The sequence below is a fragment of the Ctenopharyngodon idella genome, chromosome 23 (genome assembly GCF_019924925.1).
Source record: "Ctenopharyngodon idella isolate HZGC_01 chromosome 23, HZGC01, whole genome shotgun sequence".
NCBI lineage: Eukaryota > Metazoa > Chordata > Actinopteri > Cypriniformes > Xenocyprididae > Ctenopharyngodon > Ctenopharyngodon idella.
Window position 1 is genome coordinate 5,374,479 of NC_067242.1, and position 17,498 is coordinate 5,391,976.

The 17,498-nt window shown below is 40.0% G+C and overlaps 1 protein-coding gene across 4 annotated transcripts in view; it reads left to right on the forward strand.

The window, feature by feature from the left end:
• nrp1a (neuropilin 1a) overlaps positions 1-17,498 on the forward strand; it is a 73,353-nt gene that overhangs the window by 13,968 nt on the left and 41,887 nt on the right. For all 4 annotated transcript variants that reach the window (XM_051881494.1, XM_051881495.1, XM_051881496.1 and 1 more), the window contains exon 3: positions 8,240-8,421. In XM_051881494.1, the coding sequence (XP_051737454.1) occupies positions 8,240-8,421 (182 nt within the window). The remainder of the gene's footprint in view (positions 1-8,239; positions 8,422-17,498) is intronic.

A 17,498-nucleotide genomic window follows, 5' to 3' on the forward strand; every position in this document is an offset into this window, starting at 1 on the left:
GCACAGTACCCTCTTTGTCTTGTGGCCCTCTCTGCTTTTCCCTGACAAAAATTAACATCCAACAAGTTTGGATGTGGTTAAGAGGAAGGACAAGGAGTTATCTCAGAGGTGTAAACCAAAAAATGGACAGCTTGCTATCAGTGTTTCACATGTGATTGCACATTTTCTCTTTTGCATTCTTTCTCAGCTTTTACTGCTACCTCTTTCATTGGGTTATTTGCCTATTAAAGACTATAAACTGTTAGTAGTGCAGTACGCAATAATTCCCTCAAAATACTGGAATTTATTAATGTGATTGTTGAGAATCCGTGTCTCTCTGAACAGTCTAATTAGCAGTGCTAATGAAAGCGGACACGCTAAATCCATCAATGTTAATCATAATTGCCATTTATGAAAGCATGCGGCGTGGTCTCCTGCACCATGCCCATTCAAAATAAATTAGCATCTAAAAATATGTCTCAAAGATTAAGCATGATGCTCAAGACCTCTCTCCGATTGTGGCTACTGGGGCTGGGTTGATGTAATTTACTCTCACGGAATTGAACAGTATTGAACCACTTGACATGTCCACACCCTTCGCCAGCCCTGCACCACATGCGCTCTGTGCCACCCATTTCTAAATGGTGCTGCTCTAATCATTTGTGTTTTGGAAGGTAGGTCAAACCAGTGGGTGGTTGTTTGGATAGACACATCAGTCGCTGGGGAACATGAAACATGATTTGCACCCATTTTTAAATTATTTTCTGATGTTGGCAAGAAAGTCTATTTGAGGTCAACAGCACACATGCAGTGTGTAAAGGTACTTTCACACCCAAACTTAATTTCTAATTTTCCTTTGAATAAACAATATTCAATTCTCTTGAGACAAAAAGAATGTCCCTTTAGCTCATAGAACCAACCAGTCTCAACCAGTCATTTCAAAAGGTATAGTAAGAAAAAAATAAACAAAATAAAGCACCCCTAAGCCGTTACTCAGTTATCATGAAAACACAGGTCTAACTTTATAGCCATAGCCTCAAGTCATGGCCCCTCCCTCTACACTCTTCAACAGTCGCATGTAAGCTAATAACTCCATCGGGAGGTGTTTTCATTCTCTGTACTGTTGTAACGGACTCTGGTCCCAACCCCAACTCCTTTTTTTGTCTGTTTTACTAACATTTTGAGTGACAGCGGAGAGGTTATTATCGTTCCAAATACAGCTTGCAGCTGCAGGAGCCTATTACAGTAGGCTTGGTTAACACTTGTCACATACTATGGAGAATGGTAGACAGTTTTGGTGAGCGAGCTGCTACCTTGTCCCCTAAAGGCTTGAGCTGTTAAAACAGAAAGAAAAGTCTAGCTTGCTTCGTGGAAAGTTAACCTTGTTCGGCATGGTGACAGTACGTTGGTGTTTTTTTTTTTTTTTTTTTTTTTTGCACATGACGTTTGGGTCAGAGTCTCTCAACAGTTTACAGCTCTACATGTTTACACTTTCTTTAGGACAATGACGGCTTGTACATCCCCTCAGCCTTCTCCAAGCCAAAAGAAAATATGAGAAAAGAGTGATTGTTTCGAAAAGGGCACGTCGAACCTAATCTTTCCCTAAGGTGATGGATAAAATGTTCCGCTGAATTGTAGACTGACATGCCGGTCATATTTTGTTTCTGTGAATGCTTATGGGTGGTGAAGGTAACAGCCTTCAGTCTGTGAGTCAATGAAAAATTGTTAGCTTGTGGTTGATCGTCTTAACCCTAGGCGTGCAAAATTTAGGCGTGCTGCGTTTCCCATCTGACTGCTCTGGATTGCCTAGCCATTACTATCCCTGTAGACAGGATTGTCTGCTAGTATTGCAAGGCAGCGAAGTGAAGGTCTCTGAGATATAGGTTCATCCTTTTTGTTTTAATTTCCCCTTTGGATTGGCAGGCTATATTCACTACTATTATGGTTGAATGTGTGTGTGTATAAAGAGGCCTTAGAGACTGGTTCACAATCCTAACAACAGTCCAGTGGTATATGCCCAAAGATTTTGAACAATCAAAAAGGGCAAAGGTAGAGCAGCAAGATAGAGAGATGGGAAATGCATTAAAAACAATCTGTCTGCTGTCTATTCTGGGGTCGTAAAAATGAAGCAGGCGGAGACCGGGTGGAGCGAGGGGGTGGTTTAAGACCTGGGGCAGGTGGAGAGGTGTCTGGTCTGAGAAATTGGGACTCTGTACTTGATGAGAATGCTTTACACCTCTCTTCTTAGCTTCAGGGGCAAAACTTCATTTTAAAATCGGTCCGTGCTGTTTTTTCTTGCTCTGTTAACGGCAAACTCCATCTTGTAGCCTCAGACTCCCGCAAGTTCCAGAAGAAATAGATTAGCAAATACTGTTCTACACAGACCACTCTTGGAAAAAGTCTTTCTCTGAATGTAAAATGGCCTCTGCAGTCAATCCCATAATGCCCTGCATATGATTAGCAGGGCCAAGTTGGCACTCCAGAGCCACTGAGCTTGCAGAATGGGATGAAACTGTGTGCAGCCTGTGCCGAGTAGTCTTTAAAAACAGAAATGAGAATGTGGTTAGAATGCTTAAAGACATTTCTTCTTTTTTTTCATAAGCAGCACTGGCCTTGAGGCGACTACTGCAGTTCCATCTGCATCTTATTCTAATACCTCCCACTCCAGCTTTACAAGGTCCATCTGTGTTAGGGAACAAGTGCCGCGCCTGACTAAAAAATGCCATAAACAAGATTTCTGAAGGTGCTAAGACTTTACATGCAGGCAACCAGGAGAGGCCTGCTGTTTTTCAAAGCCATAGCGAAAAGGATGTCTTGAGGAGAGCTTGTAGTACAGTATAATGTTGCCTCTGCTGTGACTACGGTTGTGCAACGGTGACTGTGATTCTGTGACAGACTGCTGAAATCCGATAACACACCTTTGATTCTCACAGCACCACTGAGGAGGAAACGACTTCTTAAACCCCAAAATCTTTTGCTGGATAACGCCTGCATCAATTTTTCAAAGGTCTGGTCACGCTTGAGTTTACCTGGTTGGGATTTAAAGTAGAAAGAAAATCTGTGTGTGCGTGCATATGCTCAAAGTAGAGGTATCATTCAGCTAGCCATAAGAGCAGGGAGAAATTACCGGCTGAAAGAGGAAGGAGAGAGCAGAACAGACAGATCTGAACAAGACTGATGCTCTCCATCTCCATTACTGCACCCAAACATCTTCACAAGCTGTATTCAGACCAATCTCTAATTCACTTTTCAATGACTGAATTTGGTTAGGATTTTAGAGCAACTTGGTGTGCATTCTTGTATTTGCTTGCAGTCGCAATGCAAATTAGTCAAGTAAGACATGCTCCTGAATCAATATACTTGTTGGACCTGGAACAACATCCCTATCAAATAAATATAAGCCAAACTTACCCTAGCAACAAGCTACCTCTAAAATCAGAGAGGAAGTGTTTGTTGTGCCGAATTTTGAGCCCCTGCCAGATTATTACCCCCTATTGGTAGGTTTATAAGTAGGTGTGGGAGAGGGGTTAGGATTGGGGTGGGGTTAAGATTAGGCAATCAGGTAGCGACTTAAACGAGGGGGGCGAAATTTGGCAGGGGGGCGAAATTCTGCACAACAGTTTGGTTGATAAAATTGTTGAAGTCCCAAATCCTAGTCCTAACCCAGCCTATCCCAAACAAAGGCCATTTCCTTAAGCCCTTTCAGTAGTCTTTTATGTCCACACTTTGATAGCATAATTCCATGTAGACTGTTGGGCAGTGTGTAGTCTCTGCAAACGTCTTGTGGTGGCAGTTAAGAGAGTGAAATGAAACCTATGACAAATGCGACACCTTACATTCTCAAGATCATCACAAATTCACAAGATCACAGGTACAATGAAATGCATCATTTGAGACAGGGCCTAAAAATCAAGGTCATTAAACCTAATTCTCAGATCAGTTTGGAATTGTGTTCTGGCACCAACAAGGAAAGTAGTCCACTCCACCAATCAGATTCTTGGGTTAGTGTTAGGACTAGAGCCTTGGACAAGTTTCTTACCAAACAATGATTCCCTTCTGGTTTTAGTGATCGGGTAGGTCTATGTTTGTTTGAGGACAAATATTGCCCCAGGAACATGTTTAGACTTGAATACAGGGATCTACATCTGCACTAAAATAATGATGTTGATGATCAACATAACCATCACTCTAAGCTTTCCTTCTCTTCATCTTCTCTTATCATTTACTCAGAGCTCTGAATCATTTGACCTAACTTTAGTAATTCAGGCTCACCAGAATGGCAAGCCAGAATGATGAGAGAAAACAAAAGAAGTCTTTGGGAAAGTTAATGACTGCTTTTTATGGCCACTGTGCCGTAAAGGCAGTGAGTAAAAGCATAAGTGCATTGGCTGGATTCCTGTGTAAATGTACCATGATGGGGTAGAGGTAGACTGAGTTCTCCTGCTCAGACTGATAAAGGAGAAGAGGAGAACAGAGCTTGTTTGTGTGGGTGCAGGAGTGCTGTTTCCACAGCTGGCCTTAAGAGGAAGAGGGCAGGGATTGAAAAACAGAACAGCGTGCTAAAAAATGGCACCAAGCACAAAACAGTAGACCCAAGCCAAACAGAGTGAGGTCATAGCTCTGCAAACGTCATATGAGCAGAAAAGGCTCGGGTAAAGCTGTCTGAAAAGAGCAGTCTGTTTGCAGATGTGTTTGTTTGTATTATGTCGATATTTGGGTCACTGACAAAATAAAAAAGGGAAAATACTTTAAAAATCAAAGAAAATTCACACATCAAGTTCTTAAAGGGTTAGTTCACCCAAAAATTTAAATTCTGTCATTAATTACTCACCCTCATGTCGTTCCAAACCCATAAGACCTTTGTTCATCTTCAGAACACAAATGTAGATCTTATAGATGAAATCTGAGAGATTTCTCTCTCCATTTTTGCAAATTGATCATTGACGCTTCAAAAAGTTTATAAAGAGATTGTAAAAATAATCCATATGAATCGAGCGGTTTAGTCCAAATTTTCTGAAGAGACTCGATCACATTATACGATGAACAGATTTAATTTAGACTTTTAGTGAAGTTCACAATGTAATTTCGGGAGGAGTGAACCCATCTAATCTTTCAATTAGTGAAATTGAAACATAATTTCAAGAGGAGTGAACCCTAATCTTTCAATTAATGGCCAGAGCATATAAGCAGCTATTCACCCTGCTCTGGCATCAGTTGTTTCGATATCCCTCCACCTCCCCAACTCCACCACATAATTTAGGCATCTCATTTATCATACTCCTCTTCCAGGCACTAGTAGTCCCTGGGGGGGGGTATATCCAAGCTCGAGTTGAAGCTGCTTCCTCGAGCCCCTCCACAGCGGACAGCAAGCCAAATACGCTTAACCTCATTAGCTTAAAGATTATATGAGGAAACAAACTCGTGAATTCATAAACATTGATCAGTGAACATAAACAGAAGCTCAGCTGAACCTGCTTGACGCACGAGAACAAACCTCTTGCTGAAGCTCAGACGTGCTGCGTAACACAAGAATGAACCTCATTGGTTCTCGCAGAAGTTAAAAAACGTGCTGCGTAACACATGAGAACGAACCTCATTGGTTCTCGCAGAAGTTTAAATGTGCTGCGTAACACGAGAATGAACCTAATTGGTTATCACGGAAGCTCAAACATGCTGCGTAACACACGAGAATGAACCTCATTGGTTCTCACGGAAGTTCAAACGTTCTGCATAACACCAGAATAAATCTCATTGGTTTTCGCAGAAGCTCAAACGTGCTAAATAACACCAGAATGAATCTCATTGGTTCTCGCGGAAGCTCAAACGTTCTGCGTAACACAAGAATGAATCTCATTGGTTCTCGCGGAAGCTCAAACGTGCTGCGTAACACAAGAATGAACCTCATTGGTTCACCCGGGAGTTCAAACGTGCTGCGTAACACGAATTAATCTCACTGGTTCTCACGGAAGTTCAAACATGCTGCGTAACACGAGACATAACACAAAGCAATCGTGTCACTTCAGAAAATTTGGACTAAACCGCTCAATTCAGATGGATTAGTTTTACGATCTCTTCATGAACTTTTTAAAGCGTCAAAGCGGTAGTTGCATAGACTGTCAATGGAGAGACAGAAATCTCTTAGATTTCATCAAAAAGATGTTCATTTGTGTTTCAAAGATGAACAAAAGTCTTATGGGTTTGGAACAACATGAGGGTGAGTAAATATTGACAGAAGTTTCATTTTTGGGTGAACTATCCCTTCAAAAAGGTATAGTTTTTTTTACTTACTTAATAACCTACACAAACACTCAGGAGGGTCCACAGGGGTCCTCTCTATATTGTCCAATTTTTTAATAAATTAAAATTTATTTTATAAAAAGTTATGTCATTCTCCTATTTGCATGAATGTATTGTACTTTGTGTGGCATTTTTGCAGAGAAGGTGGACTTTCTTTACCTGCCAGTTTAAATGCATTTTCATTGTATATGTAGCATTAGAGCCGTGGCACTCTCTTCTGCTGTGACTGATGGAGTTCTAGGCCTCTTCCATCAGGCCAGCCAAGCGGAGAGACACGGGTGAAGTCATCTCTACATTACTGCCCCCTCAGGGGACCCAATTTCAGAGAGCGGCACGCTTCTCATATTCCGTCCCCTCCATTCGCACACATACGGTATCATGCCACCCCCAACGGTGTGAAACAAACCAACCTTTATATCACTGAATGCACAGTATGAGACGCGCCCCAATTTTAATGCCTCCCATAACCCTTCTGGACACACTAACACGCAGACACACATTCTGCTGTCTGCAATACCTTCGTTAAATTTTCACACATTTCCTCCCGTAATGTGTGACAGGTGGAATAGACCATTTTCTTGAGCAGGGAGATCTTCTGTTGCATATCTAGGCTATTATGCACATGAATAATATATATATATATATATGTAAGTATCAGTATTTTAATACTCCTCTCCACATAATGAAATTATATTATGCACAGGCAAGATTTTGTTTCTGCATCCCTAATATGCTTAGAGAAACCAAACTGAAATTCTTTGAAAAGAAATAGACCGTTGTACTCCCCATGATGCTTTGCTCTCCTTTCCTCCCGCCGTTCCCGCGGTTACGGGTGTCAGGGGTGATTAAACGCCATGGAAACAAGACCCTGCTGTCAATCATATTCCATGCTGAGCCTTCCCCCAATTGAAATTCGCCATTATTATATTAGTATGCGGAGTGTATTGTACAAACAGACTTAAAACAAGAGAGAATTCACATCAGCTTTAGTTTTTCATCCCATCTCACTCACTCGCTACTTGAGGCAGGACCACCCACCCACTCTCGTCTTGTATTACAGACACAATATTAGCGTGCGTATGTGTGCGCACGTGGGTTTGTGTGTGTGCACGTGCTGCCATTTGTGCAACAGTCTTCCAAACTGTCGCCGACTCAATTATGTGGCGGCACAAACCAATAGCTTTAGGGTTGAAATTCTATTTTGAGGACAACTGGAGCGTGTGTGTGTGTGTGTGTGTGTGTGTGTGTGTGTGTGTGTGTGTGTGTGTGGAGGCGACACCTGTGTCTTCTCATACTATAACTGTTGTCCTACTCATATATATTGTGAAACCGACATGCAAAGTCAACTAAGAGTATGTATGACTGTCTTCTATCATTCATATGCAGCAATTTATATGCCACTTTTTACCTTTCTAACACACACAGACACACTCTCTCACACATACACTCTCTCTCTCTCCCACACACACACACACACTCACACACATACACACTCTCTCACACACATTCTTTCTCTCTCTCACACACACACACACACACACACACACACACACATACACACACACTCTCTCACACACACTCTTTCTGTCTCTCTCTCTCTCTCTCTCTCTCTCACACACACACACACACACACACACACACACACACTCTCAGACACACACGTTGCGTTTTCATGCTTTATTGGGACATTCCATAGACATAATTATTTTTATACTTTATTTACAATTTTAGCACATGCAGGTGTTCACAACCTAGTCATTGTTTTTAAAAAAATTTTTTTTAAATTTTTTCATTTTTTTATAAATTTTTGAAAGTAAATATCTTTATATATATGTAAGTAAAAATTCATAACCAGATAAATGAAAGAAACTGAATGAACCGCCTTGCTAAAATATATATATAAAAAAGTGTATATTGTTAACAGTTTAGATGAACAAATCTTTGTGTTTCTCTCTCTGTGCAGATATGACTATGTGGAAGTGAGAGATGGAGTGGATGAGAGCGGGCAGCTGGTCGGGAAGTATTGCGGGAAGATCGCCCCCTCTCCAGTGGTCTCCTCTGGGAACCAGCTCTTCATCAAGTTTGTGTCTGACTACGAGACTCATGGCGCTGGCTTCTCCATCCGCTACGAGATCTTCAAAACGGGTGAGTAGAAGGAAAATAAGAAAGGGATGAGAACTCATAAGTGAATGTCAGCTTCAACAGCCCCACAGTGGATCATTTGATCAGATTTGCCATGTTACTTCAACATCCATAACTGTTTGTTTAATAAGTAAGTATTTAAGAAAGATGCGTACAAGGAAGGAATTAACAGTAGGTGAATACAACAACCATACAAGGACAGAAGTAAGCGAGGGAGACCACTTTCTGTTTTCTCATTGTCAGTCCCAGTGGGAGAGTTGCCTGAGGAGAAGAGATCAGTTGATAACGCAGACTTGTAGACCTTCAGGGTCTCTCTGACATTGTCTGGCCCACAGAGACACACACAGATACACAATAAGGGACCGATGGTCTTATCTGGAGATGTCATGGCAATAAGCAGAAATTTCCTGTTGTTCAGATCTGTTTCCTGTGTTTGAGGTAGGGCTAGAGACTCAGAGAAGCGAGAGAGAATGTGTGTATGCGTAACCTCGAACAGGTGCGGTACACATCATGGCCGAATATTGTCCCTTGGTTACCCCGATCATGACCTCAGGATGAGATGGATGTTCCTCGGGGGGTTATTTTCATCTTTATTGTCTGTTTGTGTGGAGTCATTCCCATAGAAAAGATCTATCACAATTGCTATTCCTAGCAATGAGATTATAAGGAGAGGAAATGGAGAATTTTGTAGAAGTGCCAATAGTGTCAAACTGTGACATTACATTTTTCAAGATAGAAAAATCTGCTTTGTTTTTTCTTATATTTCTGCTTGCCAAGGCTGCATTTATTTGATCAAAAAATACAGTAAAAACAGTAATTTTGTAATATATTTTTACTATTTAAATGAACTGTTTTCTATTGTAATATATTTAAAATTCTAATTTATTCCTGTGATCAAAGCTGAATTTTTAGCATCATTACTCCAGTCTTCATTGTCACATGATCCTTCAGAAATCATTATAATATGCTGATTTGCTGCTCAAGAAACATTTATTTTTATCATCAGTATTGAAATCAATGTTGAAAACAGTTGTGCTGCTTCCTTTTTTTATTGGAAACCCTGATACATTTTTTTCAGGATTTTGTGATATAGTTCAAAAGAACAGCATTTATTTGAAATAAAATCTTTTGTAACAATATAAATGTTTTTACAGTCACTTTTTATCAATTTAATATCCTTGTTGAGTAAAAGTATTAATTTCCCTTCCAGAAGAGGGCAGAGCTTTAACAGCTCGCACTTCGGTTGCTCAACAACAACAAAGCTGGAGAATCTCACGCAGCCAAAATGACGACTGTCAGTAACGGTGTTCAGCCTTACATTGTTCAAACCAGAGTTGGAGACTGATGGAGAGACTCAGGAAGAAGTTATGACTTTTAAAATGCAAATAGACATTTCTGAATGGTTAGTGGATAAATTTATGTAGTTGCTGTGGAGTTGATTGAACTCATTGACTAGCATGTGCCGTCATGTTAATCTTTTTTGCAAATCCAGCGTTGAATTGACCCTCGTTTGTGAAGCAGTCCGGCGTAAAATGATGGCATTTTAACAACACTCTACTACAAAAACTCTTCCTCTTCTCTAAAGCAGCACAACATATATAGGTTTTGATCTGTTTTATTTATTTAAATATTTTAAAGAAATTTTCCCTTAAGGAATTTCAAGAGAAACATTTGAGACAAAGTTGATACTTCAGAAAACTGATTCTCCTGAGCTATAAAAGAGCAACCTCAGAGTAATACATTTTCCTCTGGCTTGCCATCCCCCATAGCACCCCCACACACTTTGGCTCATCAATAACATCAATAAGTCTCCCACAGTATTCCATTATCTCAGTGCTGGTTTTCTTAAACTCATCTTCTTGATGTGTCTGATTGGAAATAAGGTTTCTCTGGAGAGACCAAAGACGTCTGAAACATATCGACTCTGTGCAGTCAAGGGTTCTACCAGACGCTCTCGGCCAGTGCTGGGTGTGTTCCTCCAGAAAACCCTCTTAGTTTATCAGCATGGGTGGGCCACAAGATCCTGTGTGAACAACAAATACTGTTATGTTTGTAGTCCAGGGCATGGGAATTTGTTGTGTCTACGCAAACTCTGAAAAACGTACAGCAACCTTATCAATTAAAGACAGAGAAGGACAGCGAGAAAACAAAGGAAAGGATGTGAAAAGAGTGACGGACAGTGAATAAAGAAAGGGAAATTGATTTGAAAGCCTTGTCAACAACATCTAATCTCTGTGTGTATGACATACAAGTAAACTCAGTGATTATGCACAGGTGTTGAAACAGGTGTGCAGGTATTGAAATGAGAGATGATTATAAGAATGTAACCATTTAAAATGAGATTATACTCATTTCAAGCTGCTGCTGCTACATTTAGAGAGGTAAGCTGTGGATTAGAGCAGGTTTCACACACATCCAGTGTGTGGGCTGCATTGCTTGAAGCAGAAGTACAGCAGAATATCTAATTAAAGGTACACAATGTATTTTGTGTGCTCTCAGATGGCTAAAATGATTTTAGAACAGGTATCTTCAACTTCAGCTACTTCTATATGTTTTTAAAGCAATTAGCCATGAGAGAATGTGCTTTACAGGGATTTTACTCCACCCTGTCCTTGAGAACACCACTTAACCATGGTTAAAGCACTTTAACACGTATTTCAAGTGGCTTATTGCTTTTATAAAATGTCAGCAACAGTGATATGATGAAAGACTGCAGTATTGACTAAATAAACCTATATTTCTGGCAAGCATTAGTGTAGCGGATGGATGGATGGATGGATGGATGGATAGATAGATAGATAGATAGATAGATAGATAGATAGATAGATAGATAGATAGATAGATAGACTATAAAAGAAGGAGAGAATAAACAGAGAACACACAAGGAGAGAAGAATCTATTCAGGAAAAAAGTGTGAAGGTGACAAAGAAAGTGAGGGAGAGAAGATGTGAAGAGAGGGCGAGAAAAGCTGGGAGCTACACACACACACACACACACACACACAGGAAAGATAAGAGATGAGAATCTCTCCGCCGCAGCTATCTATGAATGCAATCAAGCCTGACCCAAGCACTAACCCACACTGGACAGCATGGATATCTAACGAAGAGCTGTCCTCAGGGGCTTTCAGACCGCTATGGTTTCACAGGCACCATGTTCTTTCTCTCAGAGTTCCCTCAAAACCATCCTTAACAAGGGGCTTTTAGATGATTTTTAGAAACTTCCGTAAAAAAAGAGGAGTCTGTAGTTATCATGTCACCCTGCCTTGCCGTGGCATCCCCAAAAAGGCCTTTCTTAGGGTGGAAGGGGACATACGTTTTTAGTTAACAGCTCTGCAATTTTCAGAGCCACAGCAAGTGTGAAGAGAGGCCGGTGGAGTGGAAGGCGTGGGTGTGGGATAGAAGCATGGATAAGTAAGTTACACTCGCTCAGAGTAGTAGTATGGGACTATGGAAGTCTGATTCCAAATCAGAGTACAAAAAAAGGTAATTGTGCGATAGTAAATTGACTCAAATTGCGAGATATAAAGTGACATTATGAGATATAAAATCGCAATTGCTAGGATTAAATTCGCAATTTTGAGAGATAAAGTCACAATTACCTTGGGCTTCCATATTAGATGGACTACTAATAGAAAGAATGGGAGAAATCGTAACGTTCAAAATGGCGGCTGTGGTAACACTTCAATTCGATGGTCCACTTTAGACATTTTACTAACTATAAGTAATTTTGCAACTACATGTCAACTAGCAGTCATTAGAGTTTTAGTAGACTGTCTGCTTAAAGGGTTAGTTCACCCAAAAATGAAAATAATGTCACTTATTACTCACCCTCATGGCGTTCCACACCCGTAAGACCTTCGTTAATCTTCAGAACACAAATTAAGATATTTTTGTTGAAATCCGATGGCTCAGTGAGGCCTCCATAGCCAGCAATGACATTTCCTCTCTCAAGATCCATTAATGTACTAAAAACATATTTAAATCAGTTCATGTGAGTACAGTGGTTCAATATTAATATTATAAAGTGACAAGAATATTTTTGGTGCGCCAAAAAAACTAAATAACGACTTATATAGTGATGGCCGATTTCAAAACACTGCTTCAGGAAGCTTTGGAGCGTTATGAATCAGTATGTCGAATCATGATTCGGATCGCGTGTCAAACCGCCCAACTGCTGAAATCACGTGACTTTGGCTCTCCGAACCGCTGATTCGTTATTTTGTCTTTTTTGGCACACCAAAAATATTCTCATCGCTTTATAATATTAATATTGAACCACTGTACTCACATGAACTGATTTAAATATGTTTTTAGTACATTAATGGATCTTGAGAGAGGAAATGTCATTGCTGGCTATGTAGGCCTCACTGAGCCATCAGATTTCAACAAAAATATCTTAATTTGTGTTTCGAAGATTAACAAAGGTCTTACGGGTGTGGAACGGCATGAGGGTGAGTAATAAATGACATTATTTTCATTTTTGGGTGAACTAACCCTTTAATATCTGCTAACACTTTATTTTGATAAATTCTACTCACGTTGGTTATAGTTTGTATCGGGGCTAAGGTTTAATGCTCTATCACATTTGAAAATAACGTACCACTTATACTAAACCTAACCGAATTTGTTAACAAAAACAAATGTGAGAGAAAAACACATTTGCTGAAACAACTGTGGCATTTTAGTCGCTTCTTAAAGCTCTTTTATCGTGACACATGTTTCACAGGACTTGTACCCGAGCGCTTCACGTCACAAGCGTAATGCTGTATCAGGTGAGCTAATGAGCAAGTTTACTACAGCAGAAAAGCCAAACATATGGAGCTGGTTATGTGATGCAAACCTCAAAATGCTTTAGTTTACAAATCATTTACTATGGCAAAAGTGTTTTGAGGTCATAACATAGTATTGTGCAAGGAACTACATGAAAAAAGTCTTTATTAATCAATAATCTTGCCCTGTAATCCTGAATTTGTCTGAAAAGGAATCAAAGGTGTTGTGGTTTTACCACCACTAGTGCTCATTTCAGCTGAAAACTGCAGTGAATTGTATGTATATGTGCGTTGTTAGAGTTTTGCAAAAATGTTGTGTGTTCCTGTTCCTTAAATAGCTACATGGCCAAGAAGGCCACTGAGTGCCTTAAAGTAATGCTAAAGTCTGCGTCATCATCACATCTAGCTAGGCCATTCATCATGGAGATGTTATCTGAACGTCTTTACGATGGCACCTGTGTCAACACAGTAGGACAAGGATTGCGTGAGGAGGGCAGCTTGTTCAATGTATCCAGTTTAGTTGTCTTTTACAAGTTTAGTTGCTTTTTACAGGCCAGTGGCATAGGTCACATCTGGCACAGCAAGCATGTCTTTCTACGAGCCCGTCTTTTAAATAAACCCCCCTACATTAACACTCAGAGCTAATGAAATCCAAGGCAGAAACTGTCTTTCTGTGTGTTGCCCATTCTGGTTCTCAAGGGGACCCATCAGCGGTGCTGGCTGGCTAAATGATGTGTCAGCAACTGTAGATTGTAAGTGTATGTGTGTTTGTGTGTTCTGGGTAACCCCACAGCTGTGACTCTAGATTAATGTTTGTTGGAAAGTGTGGCTGAATTTTGCTTCTCAAACTCTCATCGCGCCCATTAACCTGTCTTAGTGTAGCCACGGGGGTAAACGGCAAGGAAATGTATGTGTGCGTCCAGATTAATTATTCTCCCTGCAGATATATGGAATATAAACAACAGCGATTAGTTCACTAGACCCAGAACACCTTAAGCCATTTCATTTCTGCTTCAACGTTACACATCTTTTGTCGTATGCACAGGGATCTAGTGACACAAATGTGTTAGCATAGCTGTGTCAGCTCAGGTTTTCCCAAACTGTATGCCATGGAGCTAACAAACAAATCTTCCCCCGGTTTCAAAGAGGCGTAAGCCTAGTCCCAGACTAAAATGCATGTTTAAGCTGTTTTAACCGAAAGCAACTTGCATTGGCATATCTTAAAATATGTCAGTGTTATTGTTTTGTCTCAAGATGCACACCAGTAATGTTTTCTCTAAGGCACGTTTATAAAAACTACTTAAATGTCCTAACTGAACTAAGGTCTAATCCTGGCTTGATCTAAACCCTGTCTGTGAAACCAGGCCTTTAACATTTACAGAGAACCCTTAGAGAAACAGTTACAATAATGGATGCAAATCAATGTATCTTAGTTTTATTTATATACTATAATAGTATTTATTTATTTTAAAGGGGACATATCATGAAAATCTGACTTTTTCCATGTTTAAGTACTATAAAGCATGCTAACTGTTCTGTCGTTGGCTGCATAGACGGGCACAGAAGACTATTTAGAGTCTCGTTAACTTGGATAGTCTGCAAGTTGAACCTGGCAAGCTCGATTGCTAAAAAAGGAGCTTTTCTGTCTGAGCAATATTTTGGAAAAAAAATATTAGACCTTTCACAGCATTTGATAGGAATCATAAACATTAGCCTGGTGCATATAGCTCTGTTTGGCAAACAGTTACGCTATGTATAATGGGCGTCCATACTGGATTTGCACAAAAGATTAACATGACAGCACCTGCTAGTCGATAAGTTAAATCAACTCCACAGCAACTACATAAATTTATCCACTAACCATTCAGAAATGTCCAGTTGCATTCTAAAAGTTGTAACTTCTTCCTGAGTCTCTCCATCAGTGTCCGACTCCGGTTTGAACAATGTGAGGTTGAGCGTTACTGAAAATCGTCATTTTGGCTGCGTGAGATTTTCCAGCTTTGTTGTTGTTGATCAACCAAAGTGTGAGCTGTTAAAGCTCCGGCCTCTTCTGGAAAGGGGGCCGGGAGCAGCAGCTCTTTTGCATTTAAAAGGAACACACAAAAAAGGTATGTTTTTGCTCACGCCCACATAGGGACAAATTTGACAAGCTATAATAAATGATCTGTGGGGTATTTTGAGCTGAAACTTCACAGACACATTCTGGGGACACCAGAGACTTATATTACAAATTGTGAAAAGGGGCATAATATCTGGATTTGTTTAGCTGAGAAGAACTTATTAATATTATTGAAACCGAAAATAAAAGGCTCATTTCAAAATGACAGTACTGTTTAGACATTGTTTTGTTATTGTTAGATATAGCCTACATCATTGGGGTCTCTGGGAACCAAACCGTAACAACAGTAACAGTTAATCTCAACAGAACATGAGGATTAAATCTATGACACTTTGCTGGGTTTGTTTGCACTAAAGGGAGACCTGAAAGTGATCTTTCAACAAGCGTTGCCTCTGGCTTGTTAAATAAACTGAGCATATTCCATAGAGGCCCAAGGCTTCGGCCACTTCACCACATTGAATAGATAAGCCCTGTGTATATACGTTATTGTGGAAAAGCAAAATAAATCGACAAAAGCTAACCGTTAATGTCAGGATTAGCGCTTAGATGCTATGAATCAACCCTGTGTTGTTTTTTCAATACCACTTCACTGGACTCCCATAAATTCTGGTGTTTAAGTGTAAATTTAGTTCAAAACGACTTGAAAGTATTTGTGGCTGTGAGAGGGAAAGAAACCAAGAGAGAGAGAGAGAGAGAGAGAGAAAGCTGGACGGCTCTCACAAAGCTTTATTTGTTTGGCTTGAGTTTACAGCCTCCCGTTTCGCATCTCAGCTTTCCCCAGTCTTTCTCTTGTAAAGGTTTTCCCAACTATTTGCAAATAACTGCAGAAACAAACCAAGGGACATGGGAATGTGTGGAGGTTTTGAGCATTTGTGGTTAGCGACAATAGCAACATGTCTCTGTATGCTTATGAAACACGCATAATCACAAACACGCACACACATACTGTAATACACAAATCCTAGAATCCCACAGCAATCTGTAAACAGCAGTGGTGCGTTACAAAGCCAGTCACAGTGAAGAGCAGCAAAGATACACAGTTTCAGCTAGACGGATAAATATACTAGTGGACCCACAATTCTCTTTATTTTGCACTCTATATTCTAGACATCCACATAGAGGCACATGTTGACAGTTTAGCTAACTTTAACTAACTTAATCAGCCAGATTCTTTTAAATTGTTGCTCCACCTACACCTAAAGCCCAGGGTATAAGTTTTTTTTTTTTTTTTTACATGTACGCTAGTGTACACACACAGTCGTACGCATTAAAAAAATATATTTGACTCATACGTATACACAGGCGTTCGATGTATGCGCCATTTTGAGCAATCTATCGCCACGAGTTACAACCCATGTAAACATCTTTGTATTCTTTCATGCTAGAGTTGTACAAATGAGGGTACTTTCTAACCTCTTTGAACAATCTCTTTGTCTATGTGGACCTCCATCGTCGCTGTAGCTTGCATGCGTTCTGGTCTGTTCTGTTTATGCAGTTTTTCTTCGACTACCTTGTGAATCAATGCCCCCAGGGCATGGTTGCCACCTTGTGGATAAACTAATAACTACAAAAAAAATTCAATGTGCATGTGCGACAACGTGCGGTTACAAAAATCCGACGGTGTGCGTATAGTACGCGCATACTCTTCTGATGAAGAAATTTGTGTTACGCACACTGTACACTGACCCTCATGTACGCATAAAAAAAGTGAACTATACTTTGGCCTTCAGAAACCTAAACATGAAAAATGATCATAAAAACGACAGTTAGAACTAATTCCCATTATAGTGCCCCTTTTTGGCAATGCTAAGAATGTAACGTGAATTGTGTTCTGATAAATTTCGTAAATCAGCAATGTGTGAAATCATGCAAACTTAGAAACATTTGCTTTCATGTCCTTGCTTTGAGTATATTCTGGGTTGTTTTACTGAAAAAAAAAAGTTATAATATGCACTTTATATAAATAGTGCTGAAGAAATGTGTTCTTATCTTGCAAGAGGAAAATGAAATTCCTTCTTGCCCGTGGAACAGCCACTGAACTTTTTCCTCTCTCAGAAGATTATCTTAAGAATAGTCTACAGTGTTTCTGTGTGTCTATCTGCAAGTGCTGGAACTATCAGAAAATAAAGATGAAAGTTGAACGTTTTTGGCTCCATCATCAAATAGTTCCTTTGAATTTCTCTGCAAGCC